Source organism: Rana temporaria, chromosome 5 (genome assembly GCF_905171775.1).
Source record: "Rana temporaria chromosome 5, aRanTem1.1, whole genome shotgun sequence".
NCBI classification, from domain to species: domain Eukaryota; kingdom Metazoa; phylum Chordata; class Amphibia; order Anura; family Ranidae; genus Rana; species Rana temporaria.
Genome location: NC_053493.1, coordinates 266,183,447 through 266,201,320, shown reverse-complemented (window position 1 = coordinate 266,201,320; position 17,874 = coordinate 266,183,447). Strand labels below are relative to the sequence as shown.

The 17,874-nt window shown below is 45.2% G+C and overlaps 1 protein-coding gene across 1 annotated transcript in view; it reads left to right on the top strand.

Moving 5' to 3' along the window:
- Nucleotides 1-17,874, top strand: part of LOC120940782 (cytidine monophosphate-N-acetylneuraminic acid hydroxylase-like) — a 241,566-nt gene that overhangs the window by 135,915 nt on the left and 87,777 nt on the right. The window contains exon 5 of the mRNA XM_040353817.1: nt 15,167-15,357. Within this exon, the coding sequence (XP_040209751.1) occupies nt 15,167-15,357 (191 nt within the window). The remainder of the gene's footprint in view (nt 1-15,166; nt 15,358-17,874) is intronic.

The following is a 17,874-nucleotide window of genomic DNA, read 5'->3' as shown; positions in this document are numbered from 1 at the left end:
AAGCGCCACCTAACGGCCAGCGTAAATATTGCACCCTAAGATACGACGGTGCAGGCCATCATATCTTAGGCATGTTTAAGTGTATCTCAGTATGAGAATACACTTAAACATACGACGGGCTTAGATTCGGAGTTACGTCAGCGTATCTACTGATACACCGGCGTAACTCTTTGTGAATCTGGCCCAATCTTTCTAACAAGTGCAGAGAGTTCTCGTAGTTGGAAAAAACAAAGTCCAGGCAGTTTGACAAGTTTTATTACAACACGTGAAACAAAGTATCTTTTTGTTCTTTTATCAAAGGAAAGAAGTCTGGCATGTAGATGAAGGAAGTTTAACCATTTAACCACTTCCCACCCGGTCAATAGTCAATTGACATCCGGGAAGTGGTTCTGAAATCCTGACATGCCGGCTTGCGCCCGTGGGGGCACGCAGTGCGGCGATCGGTGATGCGGGGTGTCAGTCTGACACCCTGCATCTCCGATCTCGGTAAAGAGCCTCCGGTAGAGGCTCTTTACCACGTGATCAGCCGTGTCCAATCACGGCTGATCACGATGTAAACAGGAAAAGCCGTTGATCGGCTCTTCCTCACTCGCGTCTGACATACGCAAGTAGAGGAGAGCCGATCGGCGGTTCTCCTGACAGGGGATTGTTTATCAGCGCAGCCCCCCCTCGGATGTCCACACTGGACCACCAGGAAAGACCACACTGGACCACCAGGGAAGGGGGCAATAATAAAAAATAAAAAAAATGAGAATAGATGCCAATCAGTGCCCACAAATGGGCACTGACTGGCAACATGGGCACTGACTGGCACAATATGGGATCAACAAGTGATGCCCAGCAATGCCATCAGTGCCACCCCTCAGTTACCAAGTTGATGATCCCAATAGTTACCGCTATATCCTAAAGACATATTGTTCGGATTTAGAGGGGCACAAATTATTAATGTACATTTGTTTTCGTCCGAATGCATTTTCATCCGAATTTCGTTATCGTTTGTTAAAACGATAACGAAAGCACAGAAAACGAAAACCAAAAGATCCGGAATAAAAAATGTTTTATTTTCGTTTTCGCTGCGGTCAAATGTGCCTAACCTTAACTCTATTAGTCCAATATTAATCTACATAAAGAGAAAAGATTCGACATAGAGAGAACAGATTCGACATTATAGAGACATGAAGAAGAGTCGACATAGAGAGAAAAGATTCGACATAGAGAGAAAAGATTCGACATAGAGAGACATGAAGATTCGACTAAGTAGCTAAAAACAACTGTAAAGTATGCCTGTGAAATAGCGCATGTTTCCCGTACTTAGAACTGTCTCTGCACAAAGTGTAATTTCTGAAGGAAAGAAAGTCATTTAAAAATGACTTGCGGCTATAATGAATTGTCGGCTCCCGGAAATTCAGAGAGAATTCATTCATAAAAAAAAAAAAGCGTGGGGGTCCCCCCAAATTCAATTACCAGGCCCTTCGGGTCTGGTATGGATATTAAGGGAAACCCTGCCGTCAATTTTAAAAAAAAAATGACGTGGTGTGGGGTTCCCCTCAAATATCCATTCCAGACCCTTCAGGTCTGGTGTTGATTTTAAGGGGAACTACACCACAAATTAAAAAAAAAATGGTGTGGAGTTCCCCCAAAAATCCACACCAGACCCCTTATCCGAGCATGCAACCTTGCCGGCCGCAGAAAAGAGGGGGGGTGAGAGAGCGCCCCCCCCCCCTCCTGAACCATACCAGGCCTCATGCCACCCTTGCCCGGTGGTTGTGGGGGTCTGCGGGCGGGGGGCTTATCAGAATCTGAAAGACCCCTTTAACAAAGGGGACCACTAGATCCTACCCCCCCCCCCCATGTGAATTGGTAATGGGGTACATTGTACCTCTACCATTTCACTAAGGAAGTGTAAATAATTGTAGAAAAACACACACACACACACACACACACACACCGTGGAAAAAAGTTCTTTAAAAAAAAAAATAATAATCCAGCGGTGGTAATCCACTCTCGGTCCCCGCTCCAACGTTGTGGGTATCCAGCGACGGGTAATCTCCTCTCCGCCGGGGTCCAGCGATGAGAAGATCCATCCAGGTCTGAGATCCAGAGCGCAGCATCGCCGGCCGCCTGTCTCCACCAGAGACAGCCAGGCGAATGAAGCTGAAGCTAGTGACATTTCTTTTATAGGTGAGGCGGGGCCACCCGTCACGTGACCCCCCACGCTTTTTTTTTTATGAATGAATTCTCTCTGAATTGCCGGGACCTGACAATTCATTATAGCCGCAAGTGATTTTTAAATTACTTTTTTTCCTTCAGAAATGACACTTTGTGAAGAGACAGTTCTAAGTACAGGAAACATGCGCTTTTTCACACGCATACTTTAACCAACCCCTTCCCCCGACCCCCCCCCCCCCCCCCCCCCCCCCCCCCCCCCCCCCCCCCCCGCATGTTTTTTTTTTTTTTTAAAGATTCCTTCGATTCTCCTTTTTTTTTTTTAAGATTCTGTCGAATCTTCTTAGAACATTCGACAGACACCATAAGCCTTCAATGACAAATTCGACCTTAATTAATTTGGATTTTCGGAGGAATGCATTTTTTTAACAAAAAACGAAATAAATAAAAAACGAATTTCCGGAGTAACTAAATAAATGTATTTTCCAGATCGAAAACGAAATTCCGAAACAAAATATTTCAGTGTGCACATGTCTAATTATTAAGGCACTATGGGGCAGATCCACAGAGATCTGCACCCGCGCAGCGTATCAGAGATACGCTACGCCGCCGTAACTTACCTGGCTTTAGTTCGAATCCTTAAAGATTTTGCGCCGTAAGTCACGGCGGCGTAGTCTATCTCTGGCGGAGTAACGGCGCGTAATTCAAATCGGCGATTAGGGGGCGTGTTTCATTTAAATGAAGCACGTCCCCGCGCCGAATGAACTGTGCATGCGCCGTCCCTAAATTTCCCGCCGTGCATTGCGCTAAATGACGTTGCAAGGACGTCATTTTTTTTAACATCCATCCTGATTCACGGACGACTTACGCAAAAAAAAATTAAAAAATTCAAAATAAACGCGGGAACGACGGCCATACTTAACATGGCAAGTCTAACTATACGCCGCAAAACAGCAGCTTTAACTATACGCCGGAAAAAGCCAACTAGAGACGACGTAAGAGCGTACGTTCGTGGATCGTCGGAAATAGCTAATTTGCATACTCGACGCGGAAAACGACGAGAACTCCACCCAGCGGACGCCGAAGTATTGCATCTAAGATCCGAAGGCGTACGAAGCCATACGCCTGTCAGATCTAACCCAGATGCCATCGTATCTTGGTTTGAGGATTCAAACCAAAGATACGACGCAGGAAATTTGAAAGTACGCCGGCGTATCAGTAGATACGCCGGCGTACTCTCTTTGTGGATCTGCCCCTATGAGAGGTTGGACTTAGATCCCAGTCTTACTTTTTTAGTTAATGCAACGTTGTATATTACCTTTTTATGTGTGTTTTTACTGTCCTGTATATGTTTTGTAGGAACCTATCCTCCGGTTGGGATGGTCTTTACCACCCCGGACAAGTTTTTGATATTTTTTCACATTGACCAATAAAGTCTTTTTGCTTAGAGCTGTTAGTTGTTAGTTGTGGTTGATTCACCTACAAATTTTCTGTTGGGATCTTTAGTCCCAATTGTTGCACCCCTTTTTTCTATGTGTTATATTGTTTAATAGGAGGATCCCATTCAGGTTAGGACGAATCAACCCAACACAGCATATCAGCAGACGGATAGCAGACGGATTCAGGCATTTTACATCAATTTCTTTCTACATCTGTAATTATGCATCCCTGATCATTTGCAAGTCTTCCAGTCCCATTATTCTTGGTCTTCCGTGGTTGCAAAAACATTCGCCCTATCTATATTGGAATTCTGATGTTGTTGTCTTGGAGGTCGCAGTGGCATTAGAATTGTCTCCCCAAGATGCTTCCACCTTAGTGTAACCATGACTGAGGTCACCACCTCTCTGATGCTCCAGAAACATTATCAGACCTTTCAAGATATTTTTCGTAAAAAAAAAAACTGTTGGTTTTCTCATTGTCCCTACAATTGCCTCATTGATCTTCAACCTGGGACTACTCCACCTCAGGGTTGAGTCTACCTTCTCTCCATTCCAGAGAGTCAAGCCATGCCTCAGTACAATAAGGAAAATAATACAATAAGGAAAATCTACAAAAAGGATTCACCCGAAAGTCCAATTCTCCCACTATGGCCGGCTTCTTCTGTAGAAAAAGGATGGTATGCACCAACCCTGCATTGGTAATAGAGGCGTCAATGCCATCACCATTAGGAATAGGTACCTGCTACACTTTAACGCTGAACTTTTTGATAGGCTTTAGGATGCTTGAATCTTTACCAAGTTATTCTGTTTATTTGAAGGAGCTAACAATTTGATTAGGATCCAAAAGGGTGACAAGTGGAAGACAGCTTTCAACACCAGAGATGGGCATTATGAGTATCTTGTGATACCTTTTGGCTTGTGTAATGCCCCAGAGGTTTTTCAGAACTTTCTTTGTCAATTAGATTTTCTCTGATCTTTTGTACATTTGTTGCTGTGTATCTGGACAAAATACAATTTTTTTTCTCCAGATCTGAACACTCATCGTCAGCATATGTATCTTGTTCTTCTGTATCTTCAGGACCACTACCTATACCCAAAGCTGTAGAAATGTCTTTGAGAAAACCCAGGTCCCTTTTCTTTGGATACATAGTCAGGACAAAGGGCTGCTTATGGACCCAGTCAAACTTCAGCCCATCACCATCTGGCCTCAGCCCTCCAGTCTGAAAGTAATGCAGCATTTTTTGAGGTTCACCAATTTCTATCGCCAATGCTTTCCTGGTTATTTCACCCTGGTGGCCCCAATCACTTCTTTGACCCAAAATTGGTGTTGGTGCCTGGCCTCCTGAAACAGTCAAGACTTTCCACAAACTCAAAACAACCTCTCAGCATCAATTCTCATACATTCTAACATTCTCCAACCCTTCTTCTTGGAGGTCGATGCTTCATCCTTTGGTGTGGGAGCCGTTCTTCTCCAAGTGCATACCGGCAAGCTCTGCCCGTGTGCCTTCTTCTCTAAAAAGGTTTCAGATGCCGAAAAATGATACCATCGGGGATCGGAAACTTTAGGGAATAAACAAAGACGATGGTCTCTCTTTTTTGCCAGGTTTAACTTTGACAACCTGGTTCCAAAAATGGCTGTGCTAATGCCCTGTCCAGATAATTTTGACATTGCTGACTGAGTGCCATGTTGAACTGGAACCCATTATTCCTTCAAATCGTATTCCCACTTGGTGAGATCGTTTTGGTGACTGCCCATTGCTCCAAGCTTCTCAAATAGGCACATGACTCCAAGACCTTTGAACATCCTGGTGTACAATGTACCTGTGCTTTCCTGCAGTGTCAGAACTAGTGGCATTCCGTGTAAGCGGGGATAGGGTGTAGCAGCTTCACAGAGGGAATCACACGTACTGACTTTATAAACCAGGCAACGTTTATTACCGGAGAGACGGTAGTAGAAAGAGTATTTACAGCAGTAATGCAAGTAGTTTAGCTACAAGCATGGAGGCACAGATACACAGCACAGTCACTTCTGATGTAAGCGGTAGTTGTATTTGTCAGCACTATAGGCACTTTCCACTGACTGACACAGTATAAACCCAATGTGTATCTGTAGAGGCTGATATGCACACACGTTACCTGGTAACAATGGTACTCCTTCAGCAGAGGGATATATCTGCAACAGGGAGTCTTTCATCCTACCAGGATTGCTGATACAGAACTCTGTAGGAACCCCGAGCTATACCTCACAGTCCGGAAACACTCTCCTTTACCTCCTCCTAACTCTTCCTCACAAGTGGGCTCTCTGTCCCTGCCTACACACACACACACGCACACTTGTTCTGACCAAAACATGGCTGGGCTTTCCTATATATAAGATATCCACCAAAAAATGGCCGACCAGATCTCCCGAGATTTGCTTGTCCTATCAGAACACCAGGCTTCTCCAAAATAGTGCTGGAGACAATTATAGAGGCCAAACAGCTCTGAACATATGTACACAAAAACATTTAAAATTGGATGAAAAGTGAGTATGTACACTTGCTAACCCACTTCCTCTTGCTGCCCTGCACTACAGCTGCCTACATCTGTAAGGCCTCGTACACACGACCGGATCTATCCGCTGGGATTGATCCGCGGATCAGTTCCAGTGGACAAATCCGGTCATCTGTACGGCCTAGCGGATATTTATCCGCGGAGATTCGTCCGGCCGATCGATTTTAAACGGATAGAAATCTATCCGCTTGAATCGTGTCCAGCGGATTGATCCGGTCGTCTGTACAGACTCACCGGATCAATCCGTCCGCTCCCCTCCCTCGTATGTGTCGTAATGATTCGACGCATGCGTGGAAGTACTTACCTTCCAGCGTCGCGCACGTCGCCGTGTCATCGTCGCGGCGACGGCGCGACGCGTCACCGCGGATGTATTCTGCGCGGATTTTGATCCGATGGTGTGTACAAGCCATCGGATCAAAATCCGGAGGAGGAATCTCGCCGGACCGTTTCCAGCGGAGATCCCTTCGTCTGTACGAGGCCTAAGACGTTATATATAGCATGACGGATAAATCTGTGTCTGTAGTGCATGTTCAAACATTAGATAACATGTTTTTAGATTTTTATTCTAGGAGTTTATATTGAGTTTGGAAATTCTACAGAAATGCTTAAATAATGCATTACAATTAAAATAAACCAATTTTATTTTAGTCTTCTAAATTGTAGGAGATTTTACTTGACAAAATTACAACTAATACTATAGCAATGCAGATGACTAAAGACTAAAATACGGCTAAAACTAAAATGGCATTTTAGTCAAAAGTAAATTTAAATTTGATGTCAAAATTAACACTGGTAATAATCAACATAGATTTATAAAAGACCATTCTTGTCACACCAACTTGTTAAAGTGATTGTAAAGTCTCGTTTTTATTTTTATTTTATAATAACAAACATATACTTACCTGCTCTGTGTAGTGCACAGAGCAGCCCAGATTCTCCTCTTCTTGTGTCCCTTTTCTGTGCTTCTGGCCTTTCCCTCCTGTTGAGTGCCCCCACAGCAAGCAACTTTCTATGGGGGCACCCAAGCCGAGTCACAGCTCCCTGTGTCCACTCAGACAGGGAGCTTCGACCCGGCCCCGCCCCCTCTCTCTCCTGATTGGCTGACTGATTTTGAGTGACAGCAGTAGGAGCCAATTGCACTGCACTGCTGTCTCAGCCAATGAAGAGGGGAGTCCCAGGCAGCTTAGACACTCCTGCAACATTGCTGGATAAAGACAGGATCAGGTAAGTATTAGGGGGGCTGAAGGGGGCTGCTGAATTTGTTTTATATCTTATTGCATAGAATGCATTAAGATTAAAAAAAAAACTTCTGCCTTTACAATCTCTTTAACATTCTATGAGGAACTAAGTGGAAATTTAGAAGGCCAGTGGATGTAGAATATTTTGCTAAAGCATTTAATACCGTACCTCACAAGTGTTCAATTTACAAAATAAGATATATTGGTATAAAAACATAAAGTCACACACCAATGATGTCCTAAGAGGGGCTGCCATGTGCTTTATCTGGCTTTCCTGTGACTTCCTACTTTCCTGCTGAGTTTGTAGAGCATGGTTGGGCTCCTATTGGTCAGAACATATGCAATCCCCCCTTCAGTCCATCATGAATGCTGCTGCGAGAATTATCCACCTTACCAACCATTCAGTGTCTGCTACACCTCTCTTCCAATGCCTCCACCAGCTTTCCCTCACCGAACAAAAAACCCCCCAAGACCTCCTCCTCTCTAGCTCCTTTGTCACCTTCTCCTATGCTCACCTCCAGGACTTCTCCCGAGCCTCTGCAATCCTCTGGAACACCCTTACTCAATCTGTCCGACTATCTCCTACTCTCTCCACTTTTAGGAGATCCCTGAAAACCCTGCTCTTCAGCTCATCCCTCACAGTTATTACCTTTTTGCATCACTTCACCCTCCCTTTTAGATTGTAAGCTGCTCTCGTGTTGTAAAACTCTGTGTAAACTTTTGGCGCTATATAAATACTGTAAAACAATGATAATAATACCCTAGGATTCCAGAAGTGAGGGATTTTTCTACAGGGATGGAGCAGTGACATCTCCCTACAAGATATATTGATGTTGATGAAATTGTATGTATGTGGATAGGAAGCTGATTACATGAATGGGAGAAGCGATAAATTACTAATTTGCTAAAGGTTGTAAAGTGATGTGCCCAGGAGCTCTAACTTGGGGCCAATATTGTTACCTTGTCTATATGTAAACCCACATTTTTTTTTTATGTCACAATGTAGAGTATAAGATTTCCTATCATCTGTGCCCAGTCCTGCCACACAGAGTTAATCCAGCTCTGAGCAATTCTCTTTTATTGTTTAGTGAAATAAAATGGACTTGCAGAGAAAAACCTCAGTCCGTTCCGCCCCCTTGCTGTGAGTGACAGGTTATTTACATATCTCATGCACTAGCCTGGAGACAGGCATTATTTTTTAATTCCCACCCCCACTCCTTTTCTAAAGTCATGAGGTTACTTTTCTGGATTTTAACTGGATGTTAGGGATCATAGCAACATTTAGTGTAAGGAATACATAGGAAAAAATTCATGTTGACAAAGGGGAGTGTAGAGGAGGGCGGGGAGTCTGACATCACGACTCCACCCACAGAGCCCCAGACAACAGATCCACCCACAGAATCTTCAGTTTTTCAGTTCCTTTTTTCAAATATAATTTTTATTGAATAACACCAAGGGGAGAGGTCCCATCATCACAGACAGAATGTGTTACATTGAACTGGTTACAGACACATCCATAGTACATTACTCATATCTGGGTCTTCGCACAACAGTACAATACAAAATATAAACATCTAGGTAAGTGCACCACCCAGGAATCAAGAGTTTCCATCGTAGTGTAGACATCTAAAGCTACAGAACCTCTACACTTCCTTTTCACTTTTTCTCATGAAAACTCGGAACAAGCAAAGTGTAGATGAAGAAAAAGATAAAAAATAGCAAAGAATAGGAGAGAACACACACACAAGGGGGGGGGGGAAGGGGTCAGTCCACGGAGCGGGCATCGAAACAGGGGATGACTCCGGCCCCACACGGCAGTCCGCAGCTGATTCACTGTCGCAGAAGGGCCATCCCTTCATCAGAGAAAACAAATACTTTTCAGATGTTACAGGTCTCTAAATACCGCTCACGATTATGTTGCGCAGTGAGGACTAAATCCTCCATCTTTTTTATCTCCTCCACCTTTCTCAGCCAGCATGAAATGGTCTGGGGGGGGGGTCTGTTTCCACAGCAGAGGGATGCAGGCCTTGGCGGCATTTAATAAATGTCGTACCAGCGATTTCTTGTACAATTTGAAGGGAATCGTAGAGTGGTGAAGCAGGCTGCATCGTCTGGAATTTCGTATTCCGTGAAGGTCTGTGTTATGCAGCGCACCTCCTCCCAAAAGCCCCTCAAGCCCGAACAGGACCAGAAGACATGAAGTAACGTGCCCACCTCCTTCCCGCACCGCCAGCAGCAATCTGAGGCGGTCGGGAAACACCTGCGCAACTTGGCCAGTGTATAATACCATCTGGTCAGGATTTTATAATTTGTCTCCTGAATTTTGGCGCATATAGAAGATTTAAGTGCACAGCTGATAATGTGTTGTTGTTGCACCGCGGAGAATCTACGGTCCAGGTCTCTCTCCCACCCTTCAAAAAAGGGCAGCTGAGGCTGTGTGGGTGGTGTGTTAAGCAGAGAATACATTTTAGATAATGTCTGCGACTCTGGCTCCGTTTCTGAGCAGAGCTCAGAGGGGGTCAGGGATAGAATGCAAAAAGTGGTGTAGCTGCACCGCTCCCCAAAAGGTACGTTGGTAACCAACCGTCTCCGCTGTCAGATCCAAGATGGTTGGCCATCTTCCCGTCGTCACAAACTTGGAAGCATTCACGCTGTCTGAGTTCCTTAAGGTGACAAATTCTGTAGGGCGCAGGCCCGGTGTAAATTTGGGGTTACCCAAAATCGGGTAGAGCGGGGAGGAGTTTGACGTGAGGGGCGATCGCATGGCCACCCTGTAGCTGTGGCGCAAAATGGCCCCTATCGTCGGATGGGATTTCAGTCCTGGTTGGAGGTCGTCGTAACACCAAAGCGCACTCCCCAAGGGTACCAACGCCTGTGACTGCTCACACAACTTGGTTGTTCTGTTACGTCGCCAATCCAGGATCCAACCCAAATGGGAGGCTTGATAGTATTGTCTGACATCGGGCAGAGCGAGGCCTCCATTCTGTTTGGGCAGCGAGAGCAAGTCGCACCGCAAGCAGGGTTTCTTGTTCGCCCAGACAAAGCGGGTGAAGAGTATGTTCACCTGTCTAAAGAATGAGTGTGGGATATGTATAGGTAGGGCCTAAAAGAGGTAAAGGAACTTGGGTAGGATACACATCTTTATCAGATTGCCCCTGCCAAACCAGGAGTGCAGGCCCTTGCCCCAGCTCTCCAGCAGGGAGCGAGCTTTCGCTAGAATAGGAGGAAAGTTCAATGCAAATGTGCGTGAGGTGTCTTTTGGCATGTACGACACAAGATATGTCAGGGCCGAATCCGTCCATTTAAAACGCAGGCTCAATTGCAGAGACCGCAAGACGTGGGGAGGCAGGGCCACCCCCATGGCCTCTGATTTTGAAAAATGTATTTTCAGGTTCGACGGGGCACCATAAACGTCAAATTCCTTGAGGAGGTTTGGCAAAGAGATCGCGGGATTTGTCAGTGTGAAGAGTAGATCATCTGCGTATGCCGAGATTTTGCACTGGGAGTCCCCTACGGGTAGTCCCTGTATGTCCGGATTCAGTCTTATTTTGCATAAAAATGGTTCGAGCGACAGGGCAAAGAGGAGGGGCGAAAGAGGGCACCCCTGACTTGTCCAGTTTCCGATAGGGAACGGAGATGAAAGCAAACCATTCGCCTTTTCCTGTGCCATTGGGTTAGAGTATATCTTTTTGATCCAGGAGGTCATCTTTTCCCCTAAACCTATGTGACGGAGTACTGAAAACATGTAAGCCCAATTCACCATGTAGAAAGCCTTCTCGGCATCTGTACTCAGGAACACACAGGGGGTCCCCCCGTGGATGCAATATGGAGAAGGTTCAACACTTTAATAGTGTTGTCCCTAGCTTCTCTTGTGGGGATGAAGCCTACCTGGTCAAGATGTATCAGTGACCAGAGATGTTGTGCCAGGCGGGAGGCCAGAATCTTTGAAAAGATTTTTAAGTCTACGTTCAGGAGGGAGATGGGCCTGTAGCTCCCACAGGAAGTTGGGTCCTTGCCGTCCTTGTGAATTAGGGAGATGTGGGCCCGCAGCGTGTCTCTGGGAAAGGTGGTATCCACCCCCAGCGCATTAAAAAAGGATACCATACGAGGGCCGATCAGTGGGAGGAAGGTCTTGTAATACTGGGTGGTATACCCCTCCGGACCCGGGGCTTTGCCTGGTTTCATGGCCCCCACTGCACTCTGGATCTCCTCCAAGGTGATCAGCGAGTCTAATTCTTCCCGTATATTTGTAGGGAGAGAGGGGACTTGAGAGGACGCAATGTACTCCTCCATAGCAGCCTGAGAAGGCGAACTGTCCGGTAAATTATATAGGGTAGAATAGAAGTCACAGAACCCATTTGAGATTTGTTCTGGCATTGTGGCCTTCCGGCAATTTGGGCATTGAATATGTGGGATATAAGCTGCCAGTTTCTGCTCTCTCACCGCTCTAGCCAGTGTTCTCCCACATTTGTCTCCCGACTCGTACGTAATTTTGCGGCAGCATTGCAGCGCTGCTTTGGCTCTGTAGTGCAGAAGATCTGTGATCTGCCTACGAATCGACCCAAGTTCTGTCTCCAGGGCCTGAGAGGGGGCGTGTTTATGGTGGGCCTCTGTGGAAGACAGTTTGTCAAGGAGTTTGGCAAGCTGTTCATTCCTAGCCCTCTTTATGCGCGCTCCGTGCTTGAGGAGCACCCCACGGAGCACCATTTTGTGTGCCTCCCAGAGCGATCCAGGTTCACAGTCCTGGTTATCATTCTCTCGGAAGTAATGGGTCAGCTCTCTAGTTACTTCTGCTAGTACCTCTGGGTCCTGTAAGAGGCTCTCGTTCAGCCGCCAAAAGCGGGACCTAGACGATGTACTCCCGGAGAGTGTATAAGTAAGGGATATCGGGGCGTGGTCAGACCAGGTGATGTGCCCGATCGAGGTGCTCGCAACAGAATGCAGTTGATTATGGGGAACCAGGAAGAAATCTATCCTGGTATACAGTTTATGTGGCGACGAATAAAATGTATAGTCACATTCGCCTGAGTGCTGGAGGCGCCATACGTCAATCAGATGTGCCTTGTGAAAGGCATTGGTTATGCGTTTCCTGAGACTCGGACGAATTGAGGAGTGACCAGAAGATGTATCAGAGGGGGGGATCAGGGGGACAATAAAGTCCCCACCTAGAATTAGTTGGCCCTCAGCAAACTCTGTGAGCTTGTCCAGAGTGGCCTTGATGAATGTATTCTGGTGCTCATTGGGGGCATACAAGGTCGCCAGCGTAAGTTGCACCTCCCCGACCAGGCCCTTGATGAATACATAGCAACCTCCCGGGTCCCTAATTTTCGCCTGGCATCTTCAAGGGAGCCTGCTGGAAAGGAGTATAGATACTCGTTTAGTCTTGGCTACAGGATTGGTGGAGTGGTAGGTCACCGGGAAAAAACAGTTTTTAAGGAGTGGTAGTTTGTTATCCCTGAAATGGGTCTCCTGCACATAGGCAACATCCGCGCAAGCTCTCTTAAGGTCATCTAGCAGCATGCGCCTCTTCTCCGGCGAATTGAGGCCCCTCGCGTTCAGCGAGACTATTTTAATAGCATCCATCTCCCCGGACTGACAGGGTAGAAGAGAGAGGGAACAAGATAAGAAGAAGAAAGGGAAAAGCAAGGGAAAAGAGAGGGGGGGTAAAAAAATGCAAGGAAAGAAAAAAGAAAAGAAAAATAGAATAATAAAAAAAAAAGGGAAAAGTACGGGTCAAGGCAAGGCCAGGTGACCCTCTTAAAGATGTCCGTGACTGTGTCTAGCAGGTCTGCCGGTTCCATAGCCTCCGGCAGTCCCCGGAGCCGCAAGTTATTTCTACGGCTCCGGTCCTCCATCTCCTCCATGCGTAACCGCAAGGCCGCTGAAGACTCCGAGTGTACTCTTTGGGAGGCTTCCAACGCCGACACCCTCTGATCCAGCGTCGAGAGGGAGTTCTCACCCGCTGTAAGTCTGGTGGTGAGGGACAGAATGTACTTCTTGACAATTCCGAGTTCCTTCCTGTGTGCCGTTTCTACACGCCCCACTAAGGCCTCAATGTCGGCCTTCGTCGGCAGCCCCTGGAGGATGGCTTTTAACTCCTTGTCTGCCCTGTACATCAGAGGGAGGTGCGGCGACTGCCGAATATCAGGCAGCAGGGTCTGCGGGAAGCTGGGGTGGATCTCAGGGCTCTGCGAACCGTCAGGGGTGGCTGGCCGGGCGTCAGGGACGAGGCCCAATGACTGCGATGCATGTGGCATCGCCATCTTGAATTCCGGGGAGCCCGACTGAAGAAGCTGGAAAAACCTCTGTATTTCGCCTGGCGAGGAAGACGAAGGCAGCTGTGTGGTAGTTTTTTTGTTCCTCTTTGCAGGGTGCTTCTTAGATGAGAGCATTATGTGATAAAAGAGCTTGTAGGTTGGGGTAGAAAGGAGATGGCCGGGAGCTCAACTCAGACACGTCTTTACTCGGTCATGTCCAGACCACGCCCCCAGTTTTTCAGTTCTTATAACAGACAGAGGGGAGACATTTGACAAGTAAGGATACATGCAGGAGGCATGTATATCCTGATAGATCAGCACTATGGCAGTAGTTTAGAAAGGATGAGAGTGGGTTTACATCCACTTTAATTATATTGAGGTTGGATTACAGAGCAAAGTTTATTTTCGCTGATGATATACACAAATACACAAAAAACATACTAAGTTATAAATAAGAACACACATGCTTCGTGTATTTAGACACTTTTTGCTCATCCCAGAGTTCAGCTTTCAGAGAATCCATATGTACAGGATCCCTTTTAAAGTTCCATAAGAGAAAGTTTATGGCATTTTCAAAAATGATTTAAAAATTGAATCATAGAATTCTGCCGTTGAACTTTTATAAACAAAGGCAGCCTGTAGACTGTGTTGCTGTTCTGTGAGGTCTCAGTGGTGGCAGAGCTGGTACCTGGAAGTGATCTGGAACTGGCTAGAGGACTTCATCAAAGGGATCTAGTCTAGAGAATGACTGTCTTACTCACTGGGTTGTGTCTAGAGGAGCATTAAAGGGGGAAGCTCTCCTGGGGACTTGTGAGTAATGACCCTGAATTTATCCTGGTAACTGTGTGCTTTTGGGATATAAGTGCCAGAGGTTTCTTGGACTGAGACTTCTCTCAGTATCTCAGATATTGGCCATTCTCTATCCTCAGCAGTGTCTTGGACTGTGAGCTTAGAGAGGAATGACCTCCAGTACTGTGCATTGTTTCTTAGATCTCACTGGGTACTAATAACTCTGCAGTGGTGCAGGGTAACCAGATGCCAAAGAGACTTGGCTTATGGTTCCCAAATGTGAGTTGCTTAAGGAGAAGATTGTCCTCTCACAGCTAGTTGCTAACAATTTGAGTATCCCATGCCATAACCCCTCTCTTGTTACAAGTTTTATCAGCAGAACAAAAATAGAAGACAAGCCCTAGGCGGTTTATTGGTGCCGTATTGAATGGACAGTTTCTTGGGTGACTGGTGGCCTCTGTACTGTTTGGGGGAGAACCAGTTAAAAATCAGCAGCCTTTGCAGGGGTAGCTCTACATCTCTATATAGCATCATTTATAGACAGAAACAATTGCTTACATTTGGTTTCCAAATAAATTTACTCTTTAAGGTTTTTAAGAATAAGTCCTGTGTGTCCAAGAGACAACACATTGCTGATCCATATTTCATCTTGTTAGCAGTTTGTTACAAATCTATTGATATATTGCCACAACTTTCGTAAAAATCTTAATTTAATGATTTGCAGATTACCTATTTAACTCATGCCTGCATGGAACTGAAGCTGGGGCAGAAGTATATGGTATTTGATCCTTGGCTGATTGGTCCTTCCTTTGCTCGAGGTTGGTGGCTGCTTCATGAACCTCCATCTGACTGGCTGGAGAGGTTGTGTCGTGCTGACTTAATTTATATAAGCCACATGCACTCTGATCACCTTAGGTAAGTGTGCACTAAAATGTATATAAATATTACTATTTTTCATCAATTTCATATAATGTATTTAAAAGAAACTTACCCCTGAATTTAGAACCTGCAAGCAGGAAGCATATTTGATGCAGAAGAGACATACTATCTGTCTCTTTTGCAATAAAGGCTTCTTACATTCCTCCTTACAAGATGTTTTTGAATGTACACTGAGCTGTGCATACACAGCTCGGTGTAAATTCTCAGCATACCTTCCTTCCAAGATGAATGTACTCCTGTGCACTTGTGCAGGAGTTACATGATCCCGGCCTGGCCCAGCACTCCTGCACTGTGCATCAAGACTGTTCTTAGGGTAACAGTGTTAAACAGGTGCACTATTTCATTATTAGCAGGCGTGTAGTAAAATCCTAGGCCGTCCGGGAAGAGGCAAGCATGCAGCAGGTATCCCCCTGTTCTGTCTCAAGGACATATAGCTAAACCTTCTTGTCCCATAAACTTCAGAGACCATATTTCTTTGATCTCAGTTTTATTAGAACAAGCCAGGTGAAACTACAAAACAAGAGAAATAGACCTCAATAAATACAATATTGCATACTTTACAGCATACATTACAGAAACAACTTACTTTTTAAGTTCTCTAAGGGGTGATGGCGATAGATTGAGAAATACATGTCTTGCTTCCTGCAGTATCTTCTCCAAGAATGGTGGCCGCTTCACTTCCGGTGAAGATTCTACCCTGAATTCCCTGCTTATTAACAACTTCCTTAACTACACATACAGTAAATCAAATAAACAGAACAACTGAATCAATATCAAAAAAGAACGCTAGATAGAGCCTGCACTCCACATATGATTGTCTTATGTAAATTACAACATTTTATTTTACCAACACAGATACAGATAATCAGCATAGATGGCGGACAGAACACCCCCATCCCCCAGCCTAGTGTGCATTGTAAAGTGTACTTGTGCCAATACTTTGGGTATTAAAATATGTATATATTGTTAACAAACAGTAAAGAGCATGAAATAAAAAGTCTCATGTGCAATAAAAACCTAACTGGTAGTATAGTGATTAATATAGAAGTACGTTGGTTGTTTGAAGAAAAGTTGTATGATAGGATTTACTTCAGAATCAATCTCCTTCTTTCCTACTACTTCCTACCAGCTTCTCCGCTGCCCGCTGCCTGATTTATGGCCATTTCTGTTAGCTCAAGCAGAGCTCTGTTACTCCTGCCCCCATTACTGTGACCATCTCAGGTCCAGTGCATCAGAGTAAGCCAGGGCAGCCATCACAAATTTTGGGGCCCCTTACACAGCTTTAGGCAGGGCCCCCCCGGGGCAGAGAACCGGGGGGGGGGGGTGCTGACAAAAAAAACAATTGTAATCTCTGTTCTCCCCCTTTTCTCCCCTTAGAGGTGTAATGCGAAAAAATACAAAAACCGGGAGGGGGGCCCTGGGGACCATCGGTCCCCTTACCCTTGTAATGCCTGTACCCCCTGATGGTGGCCCTGGAGTAAGCAGAGGCACTCAATCCTAAAGTCACCATAAGATCTGCACCTGAATGATGTTTATGCCTTTCCTGAAGTGTGACAATGCTTAACATGACAATTTCTATTGCATTCAGAAGTTCCTGTTCACACCCAGGCATCATGCTAACACTTGTCATAAAATAAAATAAAAAAGCATAAGTGTTTTTTCCAGGCAGAATCATGCATTTTTAGCCCCATAGATTTCAAAATAAAATCTGAAAATGCATGGTACAAAAAATGTAGCACGTTTTTCCCCCATGTATGTTTGCCCCAAACTAATGGTCTCCTCCTAGCAACCTCAGGTCTGTGAACAAAATAGAGGAGTATCCATGCTGGATGTGTATACTTTCATCTGCTTGGTGGAGGAGCCCACAAAAACCTCTACCATCCTAATGATGTCCATTAGAAGAACCATGTCAAGTAGCAGATGGCCTGGGAAGAAACTGGCATGACTGACATGGCTGAATAGCGCAAAACACACACAGAGAAATCAAGACGCACATATAAGGATGACATATGACTCTATTGGCCAAAATACAAACACCTGAAGCTTAAAAACACATGAAAAAATGCCTTAAAAACACACATTTACATGAAAAAAATGTCTTCAAAAGCACCTGAATGCATTCATGTTCAAGTGTAAATGGGAGAATAAAGGGTCACTAAAGGAAAACATTTTTTTAGCTGAAATTACGGTTTACAGGGTATAGAGACATAATAGTTAACGGATTCCTTTTAAAAATGATTAAAAACAGATAAAAAACAATCATATAATGTACCTGCAGTTTAGTTTCATTTTGCTGTTGTTTCCTGGTTCTCTGATGTACAGAGCCAATAGAGGGCAGTGATTGATTGTAAAACTAAACTGGATTGGTGCTGAGGAGTTTTAGACACACAGGCCCAGATTCTCGTAGAATCGCCTATCTTTAGGCGGGCGTAGCGCATATGAGATACACTACGCCGCCGTAACTTAGAGCGGCATGTCCCGTATTCTCAAAGA